Consider the following 15,380-nt stretch of genomic DNA (forward strand, 5'->3'; position numbering starts at 1 on the left):
ATTGTGGTTTTTTTATTATTAAAAGAAAGTATGGTTTGTAGGTTAATGGGTAGGATACTAACCATGTAATTTGATGCTTTCATCAATTTCATTAGATGGCTATATTCTAAAAGTGGCAAGCACAACCTTTTCTAACCTTACCAAGTTTGGTGGGGGTTGGGTCTAACCGCCAATTTTGTTCTTTTTTTAAAGTTAAGAAGGTGGCATGTTTGGTTGGTTCTAAGAAGGCCCTTGTAGGTTGAGCAAGAGTACGCATTGATGGTGGATGTAGGCGTGAAGAGGATGATGGGGAAGTTGGGCCATTTTTTAAAGAAGACCCATATGGAGCCTTTGGAGGACAAGGGCACTTGGTAGATGAAGCTAAAATTTACTAAGCTAGAACTTACCCCCTTTCAGCCCTCAATTAAGCTATTTTAACTTCATAGTACTTTTCAAGCTTTATCTTAAAAATTTATATGCATGATTCTTTCTACACCCTTAAGTGTAAAGGTGTATACAAGTCATAAATGATTTGCAAAGGGAGGAAATGGGGTTCACAATTCTACTTAATAATAGTTAGACCTACAATCTATGGCCAGAAACACACATCGTCTTCTAACCACACTAGAACCCAAAATTTGTCGAACATGGAAATTTTTGCAAGACTATACAAGCTTGTTTTGAGAGTTTATTATAGTGTTGTTTAGAGTAGCATTTAATTTTTCTGTCTAATAATTGAAGTAGAAGTAAAAATAATCACCTCTATAATGTGATTGAATTTTATGTGAGAAATGTATTTAAAAAAAATGTTTTTATTAGATATAAGGATAATTATAACATTTTAAAATTTTTAATTAAGTGAAAATTGCTCCCAGCATCATGGTTGAGGAAAAGAATGGATCTCACTACTTCTTCAAAACATGAATAAATCATATTGAAAAGCGTGGAGACCCTAGTTGAGAGTTTTATCCAAACACTCCTCAAAATTATGTTTGACTTTCAAGTACTGCTTTTAGTGTTCGAGAAGCTCTCCCAAACAAGGCTTATATATCTTTTTCCTTTCTACATTGCTATTGTTGAACCTATGCTCTTATGTTTTCAATATATTTTTCTTATCAGTGAAAAAAATATTTCCAAGAGAAGTTAATAGGCTTGTTATGCTTGAAGACCCTAGTTGCTATTGTTCAATACATGAATAAATCATATTGAAAAGTGTGGGTACCCTAGTTGAGAGTTTTATCAAAACACTCTTCCAAATTATGTTTGACTTTCAAATACTGCTTTTAATGTTCAGGAAGCTCTCCCAAACAAGGCTCATGCATCGTTTTCCTTTCTACATTGCAATTGTTGAACCTGCGCTCTTATGTTTTCAACATATTTTACTTATCAGTGAAAAAAAAAAAAAAATCCTAGAGAAGTTAATAGGCCTGTTATGCTTGAGGCAACAAATATAGGATCCACAGTGGTCTTTTTTTTATAGGTAACAAGAAAGACTATAAATATATATAAAGAAATAAGTACAATGCCTGCACTATAGGTGTAGCAAAGTACATGTAAAGTATAGAAATGGCACAGAAGGATGGGCAAGAAGAAGATAAAGGAAGGAACAAAAAACAACATCCCCTCTACCCCACTCCTTAGAACCAATCTAATCTACAAAGTCTATGACGGACATGGGATTAACATCACCATACAATTTAACCCATTCTGCAAGAGTATTCATAAACAATAGTTTAATTACTTGTTCTAATTTTTCTGAATTTTCAAAGGCCCTTCTATGTCTTGCCCATGAAGGAGTCATGTCAGCTTAACAAAGTTCCCCTTACCAAGGAATGCATCACCTAAACTACACCAAACATAGAAAAATCAACTGCCACAAAATACTAGTCATATAGCAATAGAGGAGCAAATGATTAGTCAACTCCTCATCCTTTTTACAAATGTAACACCAAGTCAGAATACTCCATCCCTCCTTTTGAGTGGCTCAATCATCAAAATTTTGCTCCATGATGCTTCCCAAGCAAAAAAACTCACCTTCGTCGAAACCTAGGAATTCCACAATCAACTTGCAGAGAAAGGCTGACTTCTTCCTTGGACTAAAGAGAGATAGAAGGATTTAATGGAGAATTTGCCATCCTTGGATTCCTTCTACTCCAAACTATCATCCTCCTCTCTCCTAACTGAGAAAGCTTGGAGTTTCTGAAAAAAGTCAATCGCTACTTTAAGTTCCCAATCATGAAATTGCCTAGAAAATTGAGGGCTCCACCAGCCACTTTCCCCATATTGCTCCCATACATCCACAACCCATGCATCTTTGTTTGTGGCAAAAGAGAACAACAACAGAAAAAGATTCTTCCAAAGATAAATCACCATTCCATCTACCTTTCTAAAACTTGGCCCTTCTTCAATTGCCAATAGACAAGCGAACTCTACCCTTCACAAAATCTCATTCTTTTCTGATCACTTTCCACACACCCACCACATAACCATTTCTCACTGCCCTTGAGCACCATCCCTCTTTGTCTTCCCCAAATTTTTAAGAAATAACTCGCTTCCAAAGAGAATTCCTCTCAATCGCAAATCTCCAACACCACTTACCGAGAAGAGCCTCCTTCCAAACATAGAGGTTTCTAATATCTACACCTCTGCTCTTTTGTCCAAGCAAACAATAGGCCACCTAACAAAGTGTGGTTTTTTTTGCAAGCTCTACCCCACCTTAAAGGAAGTTTCTTTTGACCTGCTCTAACCTTCAGTCCACCTTTTTTAGGATAACGAACATAGACATAAAGTAAATTGGAAAACTAGAAAGAGCGCTTCTAATCAAAGTGAGTCTCCCTCCTTTAGACAAATATTGCCCCTTCTACAAAGCAAGCCTCTTCTAAAACCTCTCCTCCACCAAGTTCCATGTCCTAGCTGATTTAAACGAAACACTCAACAAAGAGCCTAGGTAAGTAGAAGGGAGTTGCCCCACCCTCCAACACAGGAAAGCAATTAACATCTCCAAATACTCATCACCTCCAACCAAAATCAGCTTGCTCTTCTTCCTATTAATTTTAAAACCCAAAATTGCCTCAAACCACATGAATGACCAACTTAGATATTCCACATGATCTTACCTAGCATCATAGAAAACAAGAGGGTCATCAACACAACAAGTGGGTCATTTCTTGCCCTTTGCAACCTCTACCACCCAACTTAAAACCCCATACTCAACAAAATCCAACCAAGTGCCTCCATGGCCAAAATGAACAATTGCCTCAACCCCGAGAACTTTGGAAGAAGTCAGTCAGAGTCCCATTTACAAGCACTAAGAATTTTGCAGTGGAGATACACCATCTAATCCATTTGATCTATCTCTGCATGAATCCCATCTTCTCTAAAACCACCATAAAAAAGCCTTAATTATCATGATCAATTAACTGTTATCTCCCTTTTGTAACCAAAGGCTTACAATTTTAGTCTTTTATAGGTGCCCAAAAAAGTTAGTAAACAAGTGGACACAGATGTCAAGTTGATAGGTGTTTGAAACCTACATATCATAAACTCTCATTAAGATAGGGAGTTCAAGTTTCTATAGAACCTTTACTTTATAATTTGTTGTCCAATCTATAAAAATTAAACCATTTTAACAAACAAACAATAGCTAGCATAAGAGAAACAACTCACAGATCTTTAAGCTCTAAAAGGCTACCCAACTCACTAGGAATTAATCCACTTAAGTAGTTGCCCTGCAAATATCTGCAAAAGAAGATTGATAAATGAAATACTCTTAACATAAAAGAAAATAAGATAAACAAATTATTTCAATACACTACAAATATTGGCCTGCAAATATCTGCAAAAGAAGACTGATAAATGAAATACTCCTTACATAAAAGAAAATAAGTTAAACAAATTATTGCAATACACTACAAATACATTTTAACATATAAAATGCATTAAAATTTAGGAATAAATGATTTGACAAAACATGAATCTTATCACACATTCACATACACATAGGAGAAAACAAAAAAAGGACACAATCAAAGGCAAAAGCAACATCCACTTTTTTTAATCAGAAATAAACTATTTATTGATATGAAAGGTTTTTGGAAGGTCCATTTTTCAATCAAAACATTCCATGAAGTTGACTAAAAGGAACTAGCACTAGAAAGGTTGCCCCTAAATTAGGATAAACAATCAAACCCTAGTTGAATAGAACCACCGAGACATAAAGAGAAGTCCAGGATAAAATCTTATCTGTCAACTTAGTTAAAGGTCTTTGACAATCCCCAAACATCCAACATTCCTAAAGGACTCCACTCCTATCACCTTCGATGAACCCTTGAAACAAAATAGTTAATGTGTCTAGAGTCTTTTTAAGACCACCTAGGGAATGCTCATGAAAGAGAAAATAAGTTGTCATAAGTCTTATGAGCCAAGAGAATGATGAAACAAGTGGTTCACACACTTCCCACTAATAATGCATCTATCATGACTAATCAATGATGAAAATGTCAATATCAACAAAAATATTGATGGTTCAATTTTACAACAATAACGATATCAATTAAAATACTGCTAGAGGATTTTTTTTAAAAATGAAAGTTGACCAAAAATAAGAAAATTTTGAAAAAAAAAATTTGAGGAATGTAATAAAAGAAAAAGTGATGCACAAATTAAATTAGGTTTTTTTTAAGAAAATACTATATGCATGATAAAATTTGTGACATTAGTCAATAATACAACATGCATTGATAAGGAATATGACTTTGAAAATAAAAATTTTATTTTATTGAATTTGAATACTTGAAAACACAATAGACTACAGTTCAATAGTTAAAAAACATAATAAATTACATTTATAAAATAGCTCTAATGTTACAAATAATTTATTTATTTAATTAACCATATTAGAAAACTAAATTAAAAGTAAATTATGAAAAATCTGACTCAAACCAAAAATAAATTACTCTTATAAATAATTTTATTTTATCTTACATCATTTTTCATTGTTAGGCTATAGCATGGTAAAACATAAAACTATTATTTATCTATGCTACATATCAAAAACTATGAAAATTATTGCAAGTAATTTAAAATACATGTATTTAATAACTTTTCAAACTAATCTTCAATCGTAGAGAAAACTCATGTGTGCTAATAATTTTTTAAAAGATTATTTATCTATGCTATATATCAAAGACTACGAAAATTAATGAAAGTAATTTAAGCATAACTATTTATAAATATTACATTCAAAATAATTATCTTGAAAACATGTGCATTTAACAGATTTTTAAACTTATCTCCAACACAATTTTATATAGATTAAGAAATTGATAAATCAAAGGACGTTCCCCCACCACAAATCTTCCTATAAGCAAATCTTTGCCCATTGCCGACCAAAAACTGGATATGAATGGAGATATCCTAAAAGACCTAAGCAACAGCCTTCAAGGGCAACAATATGATCACCTGAATGAAATGTTAGCATCCAACCTTTGGGAAGTATCCCATAGATGCTCAATATAACCTTATGCTAAAGGGCTAAACTTTTCCTAAGAAACCTCCAAAGCCACTTCCCTAATGGGGCCCTCAAAGAAATTCTCCTTAACCCCAACTCTCCTTCCTCCTTAGACTTTCAAACTTGGTTCCAACTTATAGGGTGATCCCTCCCCAAAACTTGGCCAAAGAAAATCCCTTTGTATTTTGTCAATCCTATTCACCACTAATGACGGGATTTTGTACAAAGAAAGGAAGTAACTAGGGATATGAGAAAAACAAGATTGGATTAAGTTTATTCTTTCACCTAAGGACAAAAATGGGTTCTTCGATCCATCCAATCTCCTTGAGATTTTGTCAATAACCGAGTCCCAATAGACGTTAGTCTTAGGGTTTCCCCTAAGAAAGAGACTATGATAGGATAAGGACCACTCATAAACTTTTACATTCTAGCAATGAAGCCAGTTTAGAGATCTTATCTTGATTAGTATTGATTCCTAATAGAGTGTTTTTGTCTAAATTGATCTTGTGCCCTGAAATGTGCCCAAAAATCAACAAGATTAGCTTTAGATTTTGCAACTTCACCTCACTGACACTAGAGAAGAAGATAGTGTCATCAGTAAATACCAAATGTGACACCTTACTCCTACTCCTCCCTACTTGAATCCCTTCAAGAATACCACTTTGCTCTTCTAGGCATCCTACTTAAGACATCTACTACAATGATGAAAAGGAAGGGGAAAAGAGGATCTTCTTGCCTTAGACTTCTAGTTGCTTTAAATCACCCTTTGGCATTTCCATTCACTAATACGTCAAAATTCATTGAATATAAAAATCCTGTAATCTATAATCTCCATCTAGTAATAAATCCCTTCCTTCCAATGCATGATCAAGACATGCCAAATCTATATGACCATAGGTCTTTTCAAAATCAATTTTGAAGACCACAACTTCCTTCTTTGAACTTCTTTTCCCATCCACCATTTCATTGGCTATCAATACCGTGTCCAAAATTTATCTCCCCTTGACAAAAGCTCCCTAGGAAATATGGATGGTTTCATGAAGGACTCCCTGAAGACGACATGGTAGCACTTTGGCTATGATCTTATACAGACTTGTGACCAAATTGATAGATCCAAAGTCTAATATCTTAAAGGCCTAATTGGTTTTTGGCACAAGTGTGATAAAGTAAGCATTAGTACTTTGGTTGATTACCCCGTTGTTATGGAACTATGTAAGAAAGTTTAATAAACCCTCAGTTATCACTTCCCAACATTCCTGAAACACGGTTAAGGAGAATCCATCTGACCAGGAGCCTTTTCCTTGCCTAATTGAAAGTCAACTTTATGGATTTCCTCTTCAGAAAAGGACGTTCCAACCAATTTGCACTCACTTCTAAAATTAGAGACCAGTCTAACCTCACTAATCTCCACGAAATTCCAAGGGGCTTAGCATATAATTTCTCAAAAAAATTCTTTATCTCCTCTAAGATGTTTTCCATGTTATATAAAGTTTCCCCTTCTTCATTCTCTAAAGACTTGGCGAGCTTCTTGTTAGCCATCCTATGGAAGAACTTTGAATTGCAGTCCCCTTCTTTAACCCATCTAACCCTAGCCTTTTGCCTCCAAAACACTTCTTGCCTTACAATAATTTCTCCATCCCCCCTTTCCTTAAGGCCCTTAGAGCTAAAAGCTTTGGAGTCATACTCCCTTTCTACTCGCAAGCATCAATGCTTTTTAGGTCTTTAAGAATATTCTTTTTCTTTTCCTTTAAGACACCAAATGATACATTGTTCCATTCATTCAATTTTGATTTGACATATTGTAGCCTTTTCATGAATCTCTAACCATCCCACTCAAAACTCTTTCCACCATGAACTAAAGGCTAGCCTTGAAATCTAGGTGCAACAACCACATGTTTTCAAATCTACAAGGAGTTGAACCTCACTTGAATAGGTTGTTATCAAAGACAATCAACCAATAGTCAGATGTGAACCTAGGTAAGGCTTCTTGGAGACAATGGGGAAGATGTGCTCCCACGCATGTGAAAATAGAAATCTATATAATCTCTTGCAAACAGGTAAATCCTGCAAATTTGACCAAGTAAATAGAGCATTTCTTTCAACTGGTTTTACCTTGATCTATATAATTGGCACTCCCCTCTTTTCTAGAACCACCACAATTTCTCCCTCCAGAAGGCAAAGACAACTTAGTGGACTCCTTAAGCGTCTCGTCATTTTTCTTATTAAGAGCCAAAAACCACATTCAGCACTTTCTGTTTTCTTTTTGATAGGCAAATAAGAATATTATTAACAGTACCTAATCAAAAAGAGGCACACCAAAAGACATAGAAAGTATACAAAGGTGACAAAAAGGCAATGATACATTCAGCACTCAACTAATTTGTCAATATTTCAGTGGAAATATTAAAACGCCATCAAAAGCATCAAGCCCTTGAGACTTATCTTAATTTTCCATCAAAAATGTTTTAAATTAATTTGCATTTTTTGTAATGATCAGATGAGGACAACATTTTTTTTTTTCATTAGAAAGAAAAGATGTATTAATTAAAGTGAATAAAAACAGGAGAAGGATGAAAAATCCTCCCCATGAAATACAAACTTGATCAAAAGGCCCAAAGAAACCTCCACTATACAAGGAGGACTATACAAAAGGAACCAAAAAAGACTATACAAGTATAACAACTCCTAAAGCTCAACTAAGGACCTCACCTAGTAAACCCACCCTTAGGGTGGACATACTGAAAGCCAATTAAGTTGAATTACACTCAAAGGATAAGCTAAATCACACTCAAAAGAAATTGTTTAAAAACGCCAGTACAATAGACCCAAAAAGAAACATGCAAATGAAGCAAGTCTCACATCATCTCAGGCATCTTCCAAGTATCCTCAAAAATCTAAACATTCCTCTCTCTTCACACAATCCACAACAAAGTGAGACAAACAATCTTCCGAAGAGTTTTGCCTCTGGTAGAGTTACCAAAACACTTGAAAGAAATAATCATCATATCACGAATATTGTATGGATGAACCCACACCATCCTAGCCTATGAGAATATCCTGTGCTATAACCCAAACGTAATCAAACAATGTAGAAAGAGATAACCAACCGTCTCTCCACTCCGCGGGGCTCGAGGTGGAGAGGAAATCACCGGAGGTCGCCGAAAAGGCTGTTTAGAGGGCCGGCGGAGACAAAAAAACCCCAAAAAATGCACTTTCAGGGCTTGAATGACACAAGAAAAGATGGAGGGTGGCTAGACGGCGTCAGGCGAGGCTGAAGGTGGAAGCGCGTGGCCGGAAAGTGCCCCACGTGCCGGCGCGTGAGATTCAGGCCGCCGGAGAAGAGACGCGCGTGGCTGAGATTCTTCCTCCGGTGCTTTGAGAAAAGTTGAAGATCTCCTCCTTGCGCACCTAATGGTATGGTCGGTGTCGGAAAAGGACTTTGCCGGAAAAGGTCGCCGAAAAAGTCGCCGGCGGTGAGGGTTTTCTAACGACGATACGGTTGATCGGAAAACTTTAGAAAATGGGAAGGGTGACCGGAATGAAACACGGTCACTGAAAGATTTCCCAGAATGGATTCACAGATAAACCGAAAATAATTAGGGTTTTTTTTTTTCTCCCTAGGCTCTAATACCATGTGAAGAGAGAGAAAAGGGAGAATCCCTAATTATTGTTATTGAAAAACTGTAAAGAATACACATTGGACTTGGGTATATATATATACATGTTAGTGGGACCCACAATACAATAAGGAAAGAAAAGGAAAAGGAAAAGTAAATAACCTTAATAACTATACTCTATCTAACAATTACAATCCCCTTCTTTTATCTATTTGACCCTTGTTTTTTGTCTCCAAAACACCTCTTCCTTTAACAATACCTGTTCTAATTACCCTTTCCTTAAGGTCCTTCTTGCAGCAAGTTCAAGAGTCAGAATCCCTTCCTATACCTTCGCATCCAAACCAACAATGTCTGTGAGAATAGTTTTCTTTTTCTCCTTTAAGTCACCAAAAGACACCCTATTCCACTCTTTTAATTTTGACTTGACAAACTATAGCTTTTTTATGAACTTGTGACCTTCCCATCGTTCAAACCAACACTCATTTCACCAACAATTGAAATTTTCCTTGAAATCTGAATAAAGCAACCATGTGTTTTCATATCTAAAAGGTTGGCCCCCAATTAAAAGGATTGGTGTCTAAAACAATCGGACAATGATCTGATGTCAATCTAGAGAGTGCTTCTTGGATACTTTGAGGGAATCCTTGCACCCACTCACTTGAATACAAAAATCTATCCAACCTCTTGCAAACGGGGTTTTCTTGCAAATTTGACCAAGTGAAAGAAGTATTTCTAAGAGGATCAATTAACTCATTTTCTCTTATAAAATCATCAAAATCTCTCATGATTAGGGTTAACCTGGAACCTCCTAACTTTTCTGAAAATCTTCTTATCTTAGAACATTAAAATCCCCACCAACACACCATTTCAGAAAAGTTAAACCAGAAAGATCTTGAAGCTTTGCCCAAAAATCCTTTCTAAGGTGGGAAGTACTAGGACTATAAACCGAAGTGAGCTAGAAAAAACCTTCTTCCTCTGATTCCAACTTGACTGTCACTGAGAAAAACCCTAGGACAACCTCTAAGCACTTAAACTTCAAAGCATCCCAAAAGATTGCTACCATTCCCAAAGCCCCGATAGCTAGGAGAACAGCCCATTCTTTTGTTTCTAACCTTCCATGCAGTACCCACAAACCTCCTATCACATGACTCCCTTTTTATTTCCTGCAACAAAACAACATCCAGATTTTCATGACACAAAAAATCCTTCACCACCCTTCTTTTCTTTCTGGAACCAAGACCTCTAGTATTCCAACTGATGATTTTCATGATTACAAGAAAGCCCAATACGCACCAAAGAAACCAGAATCTTAAGAGGCCTAGGGACAGCAGAAGAGATTTTGTTCCTCCTTCTAGAATAGACCTTTTCCACAGAACAACAACATATACATGATATCTGATGAGATAGGACTCCATTTGGAGTTCCTAATTATGAAATTTAAGAACTGTCCTCTAATGAGGTACCTTTTGTATACTTTTTTTTTTATATTTAGACTGCACAAACCAAAATGCATGTTTAAGCACCAGCATAATCTATCTTGGAAAGAATACAGAATCCTATATTAGTCATTGAAACAACTTTTATTCCATTTGTTTAGTATAAAACAGCAAATTTAAGAGTTGAAAAAAAAATTTCTCACACAGATATGTGCTTAGTTCTACATACATCATTTTTTTTATTGGCAAAAAACCAAAATGTATCTCTGTTCTCTGTATATTATATCATATGTTCAGCTATACAGCACTTGAATTGACACAAAATTAGGAAATATTTAGAAAATAGTAATGAAAATTTCCACAAATTTAACATTATCTTCATTTTCAGGAAATAAGAAAAATATATTCAGATTAATACTAGCATGTAGGCGTTACTAAATGACACATAGTTGTACTTACAATGCTTGCAACTCTGTGCAATTTCCCAATTCTGAAGGAATCGTTCCATAAAAGTTGTTGTTTTGAAGAGCCCTACAACAAATGACACATTAGTATACATGTCATCAGTCACAGCAGCACAACATTCAGAAAAAAGGCAAGCATGCATCAAAGAAAAAAGAAAGTCATAAAAATACATACAAAAGCTTCAAGAGCTCTAGCTTCCCAATATCAGGTGAAATTGATCCACTCAACTTGTGATGAGGAAGATTCCTGGAAGTTCAGAAATAACAACAAATTTAAAACTATAATTTCAAAAATATAAGTTCTTTATGCACATGAATTACAAGATTAAAATTGACCAAAAAGAAAAAATAAAGAAAAATGAGTCAAAAATAGATGTAGACAAGTATAGTTACACTTGGCTATAGAATAGTATTAAACCATCTGTTAATGATGAGGTAACAACATTATGTACTTGGCTAGGAAAACTTATATTCCAACTCATTATCTTCAGAAAACTTAAAAACCCAAAAAACAAGTAAAGTTCAAGGGAAGGATGAGACACACCTAAACTCTCACCACATTGCACATTCTTTAAAGTCTGGAGCTTTTGAACCTCCTATAATGCAATTTTAACCTAGACTTAGATCATTCAATTCCTTAGCTAGATATAGGTACCACCTCCTAGGGCTTTCAGGTCTTATACTCATAGTAGCCAAAAAAAAAAGAAAAGAAAAAACCTGACCCTTTGAATCTTGTTCAGGATAACCTTTTTTTCTAGGACATCCGTCCAAGAAGTAGGCAAGGAGGCAACTTACAGGATTGTGTAAGCATAGGTTGGTGGCCAACAGGACCCCTAAGAAGCAGCATAGACTTTGACCACAATACTAGAATCAAATAGGTCATTCACAGAGAGTAAGCATAGTGCCAGAATTAGGGAAAGGAGATTGGTCATATCCCTTGGAAGGTGAGAAAGTCTGAAGCAAAGGAGGCAGCAGTAGGAAGCCTCTCTGCAGCATAGGCATCAGCCATTATATTACAAGAAAATGGGTTATTTGCACCAGGGGCAGAAGGGTGTTGGGAGTATGTCAGCTAGCAGGAAGCTTCTTACTAATAGGAGAATGGTTGAGTAAAATTAAGGCCTTGTTTGTTAATTGCTCTCAAAAACAGTTTTCTATTTTTGAGAATAGAAAACAAATTTTTTAAGTGGAAGATAAATTTGGATGCCAGAAGAGTGTGAAACAGTTTTTCTGAAATTGTTCCCAAAACTCCTATAAGTTGTTTTCCCATGTTTTTTGGTATCATTATGATCTAAAAAGAAAAAAGAAAAAAACAACACCAAAAAAAAAAATAAATAAACACCCTTTGCTTTGGCATACTGTGGGTGAAGCTCAGATCTAGGCTCGCCATCTTCAGGTATATTTATTGGAAAAGCCTTTTTTTTCCTTTCCCACCAAGGAAATGGTTTCTGAGTTAAACATTGTGAGGCAGGTCTCCATGAAAATGCATCATCGAATATGGTTGGTTGTCGAGAAGATGCAAGAAAAATTACTCAGGATGTTGGGATTTGAAAGGATGTTTCGGTTGTTTGTAATTGTTTGGAAATGGAAACAATAGACATGATTAAAAAAAATGGCTCCTTTTAGGCTGTTTGTAATTATTGAATTGAAAGGTTTTTTTTTTTTTTTGATTGGAGAATTGAAAGGTTTTTTCTAAAGCAATCTTGCTCCATTTGGTCAAATTGATTTATTTCACTTCACCTAAAGCAAAATTTTCAATTTCATCTTCAAAAAAATCAGTTTGGTCATCCTTGCAATCCAAAAGCCCAAGTTGGTTTGAAATTGCATTGCTTCATGAAATCAAGTTTGAACCTAATTTCACCAACAACCAAATTGACTTCTCGGTACCAAATCAATTTGAAATCAATTTACAAACCTTCATGCAATCTGATTCCATTTGAACTTTCCATATTTCCCAGTTCATCATTCCGGCTTCCAGACAAGATACCCCATCCTTGCACAACTTTAGGGTGAGATTCCATCATCACTAAGTGATGCAGGACAGGAACTAAAATGCAACAAGAGTAGTGGAGCAATTGAAAGAACTCTAGGAATCACTCCTAAAAACCTTTAGACCACACCCAAGTGCTCTTCGTATCACACAGAAAATAATGGTTACTTGAATTTTTTTTTTTTTATGGATAAAAAGCAATTTATTAAAACAAGGCATACCAAAAAAGCACCCCAAAGTACATGGGAAGTATACAGAGGATGCGTAAAAGTGCCTCAAAAAAAAAGTAGGATAACAACAAAAGTAGCACCCCCTCAAACAGAGCCCATCCAATCTACAAAATCAACAAGGGAATAAGGTTTGTTGAATATAATGTATTTATAGTATATAACCTTTCCTTGTTAATATAGGATACATGTATGGTAGTTAGGACTCCTAGCCTTGTATATATATATATTTCTCAATTGTAAGTAGATCATTACATTAATGAGAATTAAGGTCTTTCTTCTTTCTCTCTCTCTCAACATGGTATCAGAGCCAAGGAAGAAAACCTAATTCTTTCTTGTTTCCCGTGTCATCAACTCCGGGAAACCTTCCGGTGACCGTGTTTCATTCCGGTCACCTTCCCCATCTTCCAATACTTTCCGGTCATTCGGATCGTCGACAGAAACTACTCACCGCCGGCGAACTTTTCGGCGAATTTTCCGGCGAGATTTTCCGGCGACGTATTTTTCCGACACCGACTATACCAGAAGGAGCGCCTGGAGGAGATCTACAACTTTTGTGAAGGCACCCGGCACCAAAATCCCATCCACGCGCCGTCCACGCGCAAATTTCCGGCGGCGACTGAATCTCACGCGCCGGCGCGTGAGGCGCGTGAGGCCTTTTCCGGCGACGCGCCTCCTCCTCCAGCTTCGCCTGACGCCGACCAGCCTCCCTACCTCCCTGGTTCTCCCATCCGAGCCCTGCACATACCTCTTTTGGGGATTTTTGTCTCCGTCGGCCCTCCAAACAGCCTTTCCGGCGAAGCTCCGACTACTTTTTCTCCACTCCAATCCCTGCACGTGCCTTGGGAAGTGTTCTTCTACCTTTCTGGTGGTACCACGCCGCGATCTGAGGCCGTCTCCCTTTTTCGGTGGTGCCACGCCGCAATCTGAAGCCGTATTAGGGCTCTCTTCGATCCAAACATACTTCATTCTTCAGATAAGTAGATATGACTACTAAAAATTCCATTTTTTCCGCTGTTATATCTGGATCTCCTATGATTACTTCGGAGAAATTGGTTGGCAGTGACAATTATCTTTCCTGGTCTGCGTCTGTTGAACTTTGGTTTATGGGTCAAGGATATGAGGATCACTTGATTACACAGGAGGCAGATATCCCTGAGGTTGACCGCGTACAGTGGAGGAAGATAGATGCACAGTTATGTAGTGTATTATGGCAATCGGTTGATCCCAAGATTCTTCTTCATCTTCGGGCCTACAAAACTTGTTTTAAATTTTGGACTCAGGCCAAAGGATTATATACGAATGATATCCAGCGTCTTTATAAGGTGGCTTCTGCAATTGTCCATCTCAGCCAACAGGACTTGGATCTATCTACTTATATTGGCCAGATTGCCTCTCTTAAGGAGGAGTTCTTGACTGTGATGCCTCTTACTCCTGATGTTGGGGCTCAACAAACACAGCTTGACAAGTTCTTCATGTTCTTACTCTTATTGGCCTCCGTCCGGATCTTGAGCCTGTCCGCGATCAGATTCTTGGTAGTTCATCAGTTCCGTCCTTGGATGATGTGTTTGCTCGCCTCCTCCGTATCTCCTCCACTCAGACTTTGCCATTTGATAGCACTTCAGATTCTTCTGTGTTAGTTTCTCAAACTAACTCTCGAGGAGGCCGTAGTGGTACCCGAGGTAGAGGTCAACGTCCTCATTGCACCTATTGCAATAAACTTGGCCACACTCGCGATCGTTGCTATCAGTTACATGGACGACCTCCTCGCACTGCCCATGTGCCCAGTCCTCTGATTCTCCGCTGCCTCAAGCTCCGAGCTCTTCCGCATCTCAGGCTCTGTTGCCTTCTGTTGCCCAGCCTGGTAATGCCTCTGCCTGCCTTACCCACACATCTTCTCTTGGACCCTGGATTCTAGATTCTGGAGCTTCTGATCACTTATCTGGTAATAAGGATCTTTCTCCTCTATTACTACTACCTCTGCTTTACCTAATGTTACCTTAGCTAATGGTTCTCAAACTGTGGCTAAAGGTATTGGTTTGGCCCTTCCTCTGCCTTCTCTACCTCTCACTTCTGTCCTTTATACTCCTGAATGTCCTTTAATCTTATTTCCATCAGCAAAATCACTCGTACTCTTAATTGCTCTATTACCTTTTCTGAT

General features: G+C 37.0%; 1 protein-coding gene across 1 annotated transcript in view; it reads right to left on the reverse strand.

The window, feature by feature from the left end:
* LOC117928401 (LRR receptor-like serine/threonine-protein kinase FEI 1) overlaps nucleotides 1-15,380 on the reverse strand; it is a 53,969-nt gene that overhangs the window by 24,786 nt on the left and 13,803 nt on the right. Inside the window, exons 4-6 of the mRNA XM_034848293.1 lie at nucleotides 11,181-11,252; nucleotides 11,001-11,072; nucleotides 3,646-3,717 (exon numbers count right to left, since the gene is read on the reverse strand). Coding sequence (XP_034704184.1) covers nucleotides 3,646-3,717; nucleotides 11,001-11,072; nucleotides 11,181-11,252 — 216 coding nt within the window. The remainder of the gene's footprint in view (nucleotides 1-3,645; nucleotides 3,718-11,000; nucleotides 11,073-11,180; nucleotides 11,253-15,380) is intronic.

The sequence above is a fragment of the Vitis riparia genome, chromosome 2 (genome assembly GCF_004353265.1).
Source record: "Vitis riparia cultivar Riparia Gloire de Montpellier isolate 1030 chromosome 2, EGFV_Vit.rip_1.0, whole genome shotgun sequence".
NCBI classification, from domain to species: Eukaryota; Viridiplantae; Streptophyta; class Magnoliopsida; order Vitales; family Vitaceae; genus Vitis; species Vitis riparia.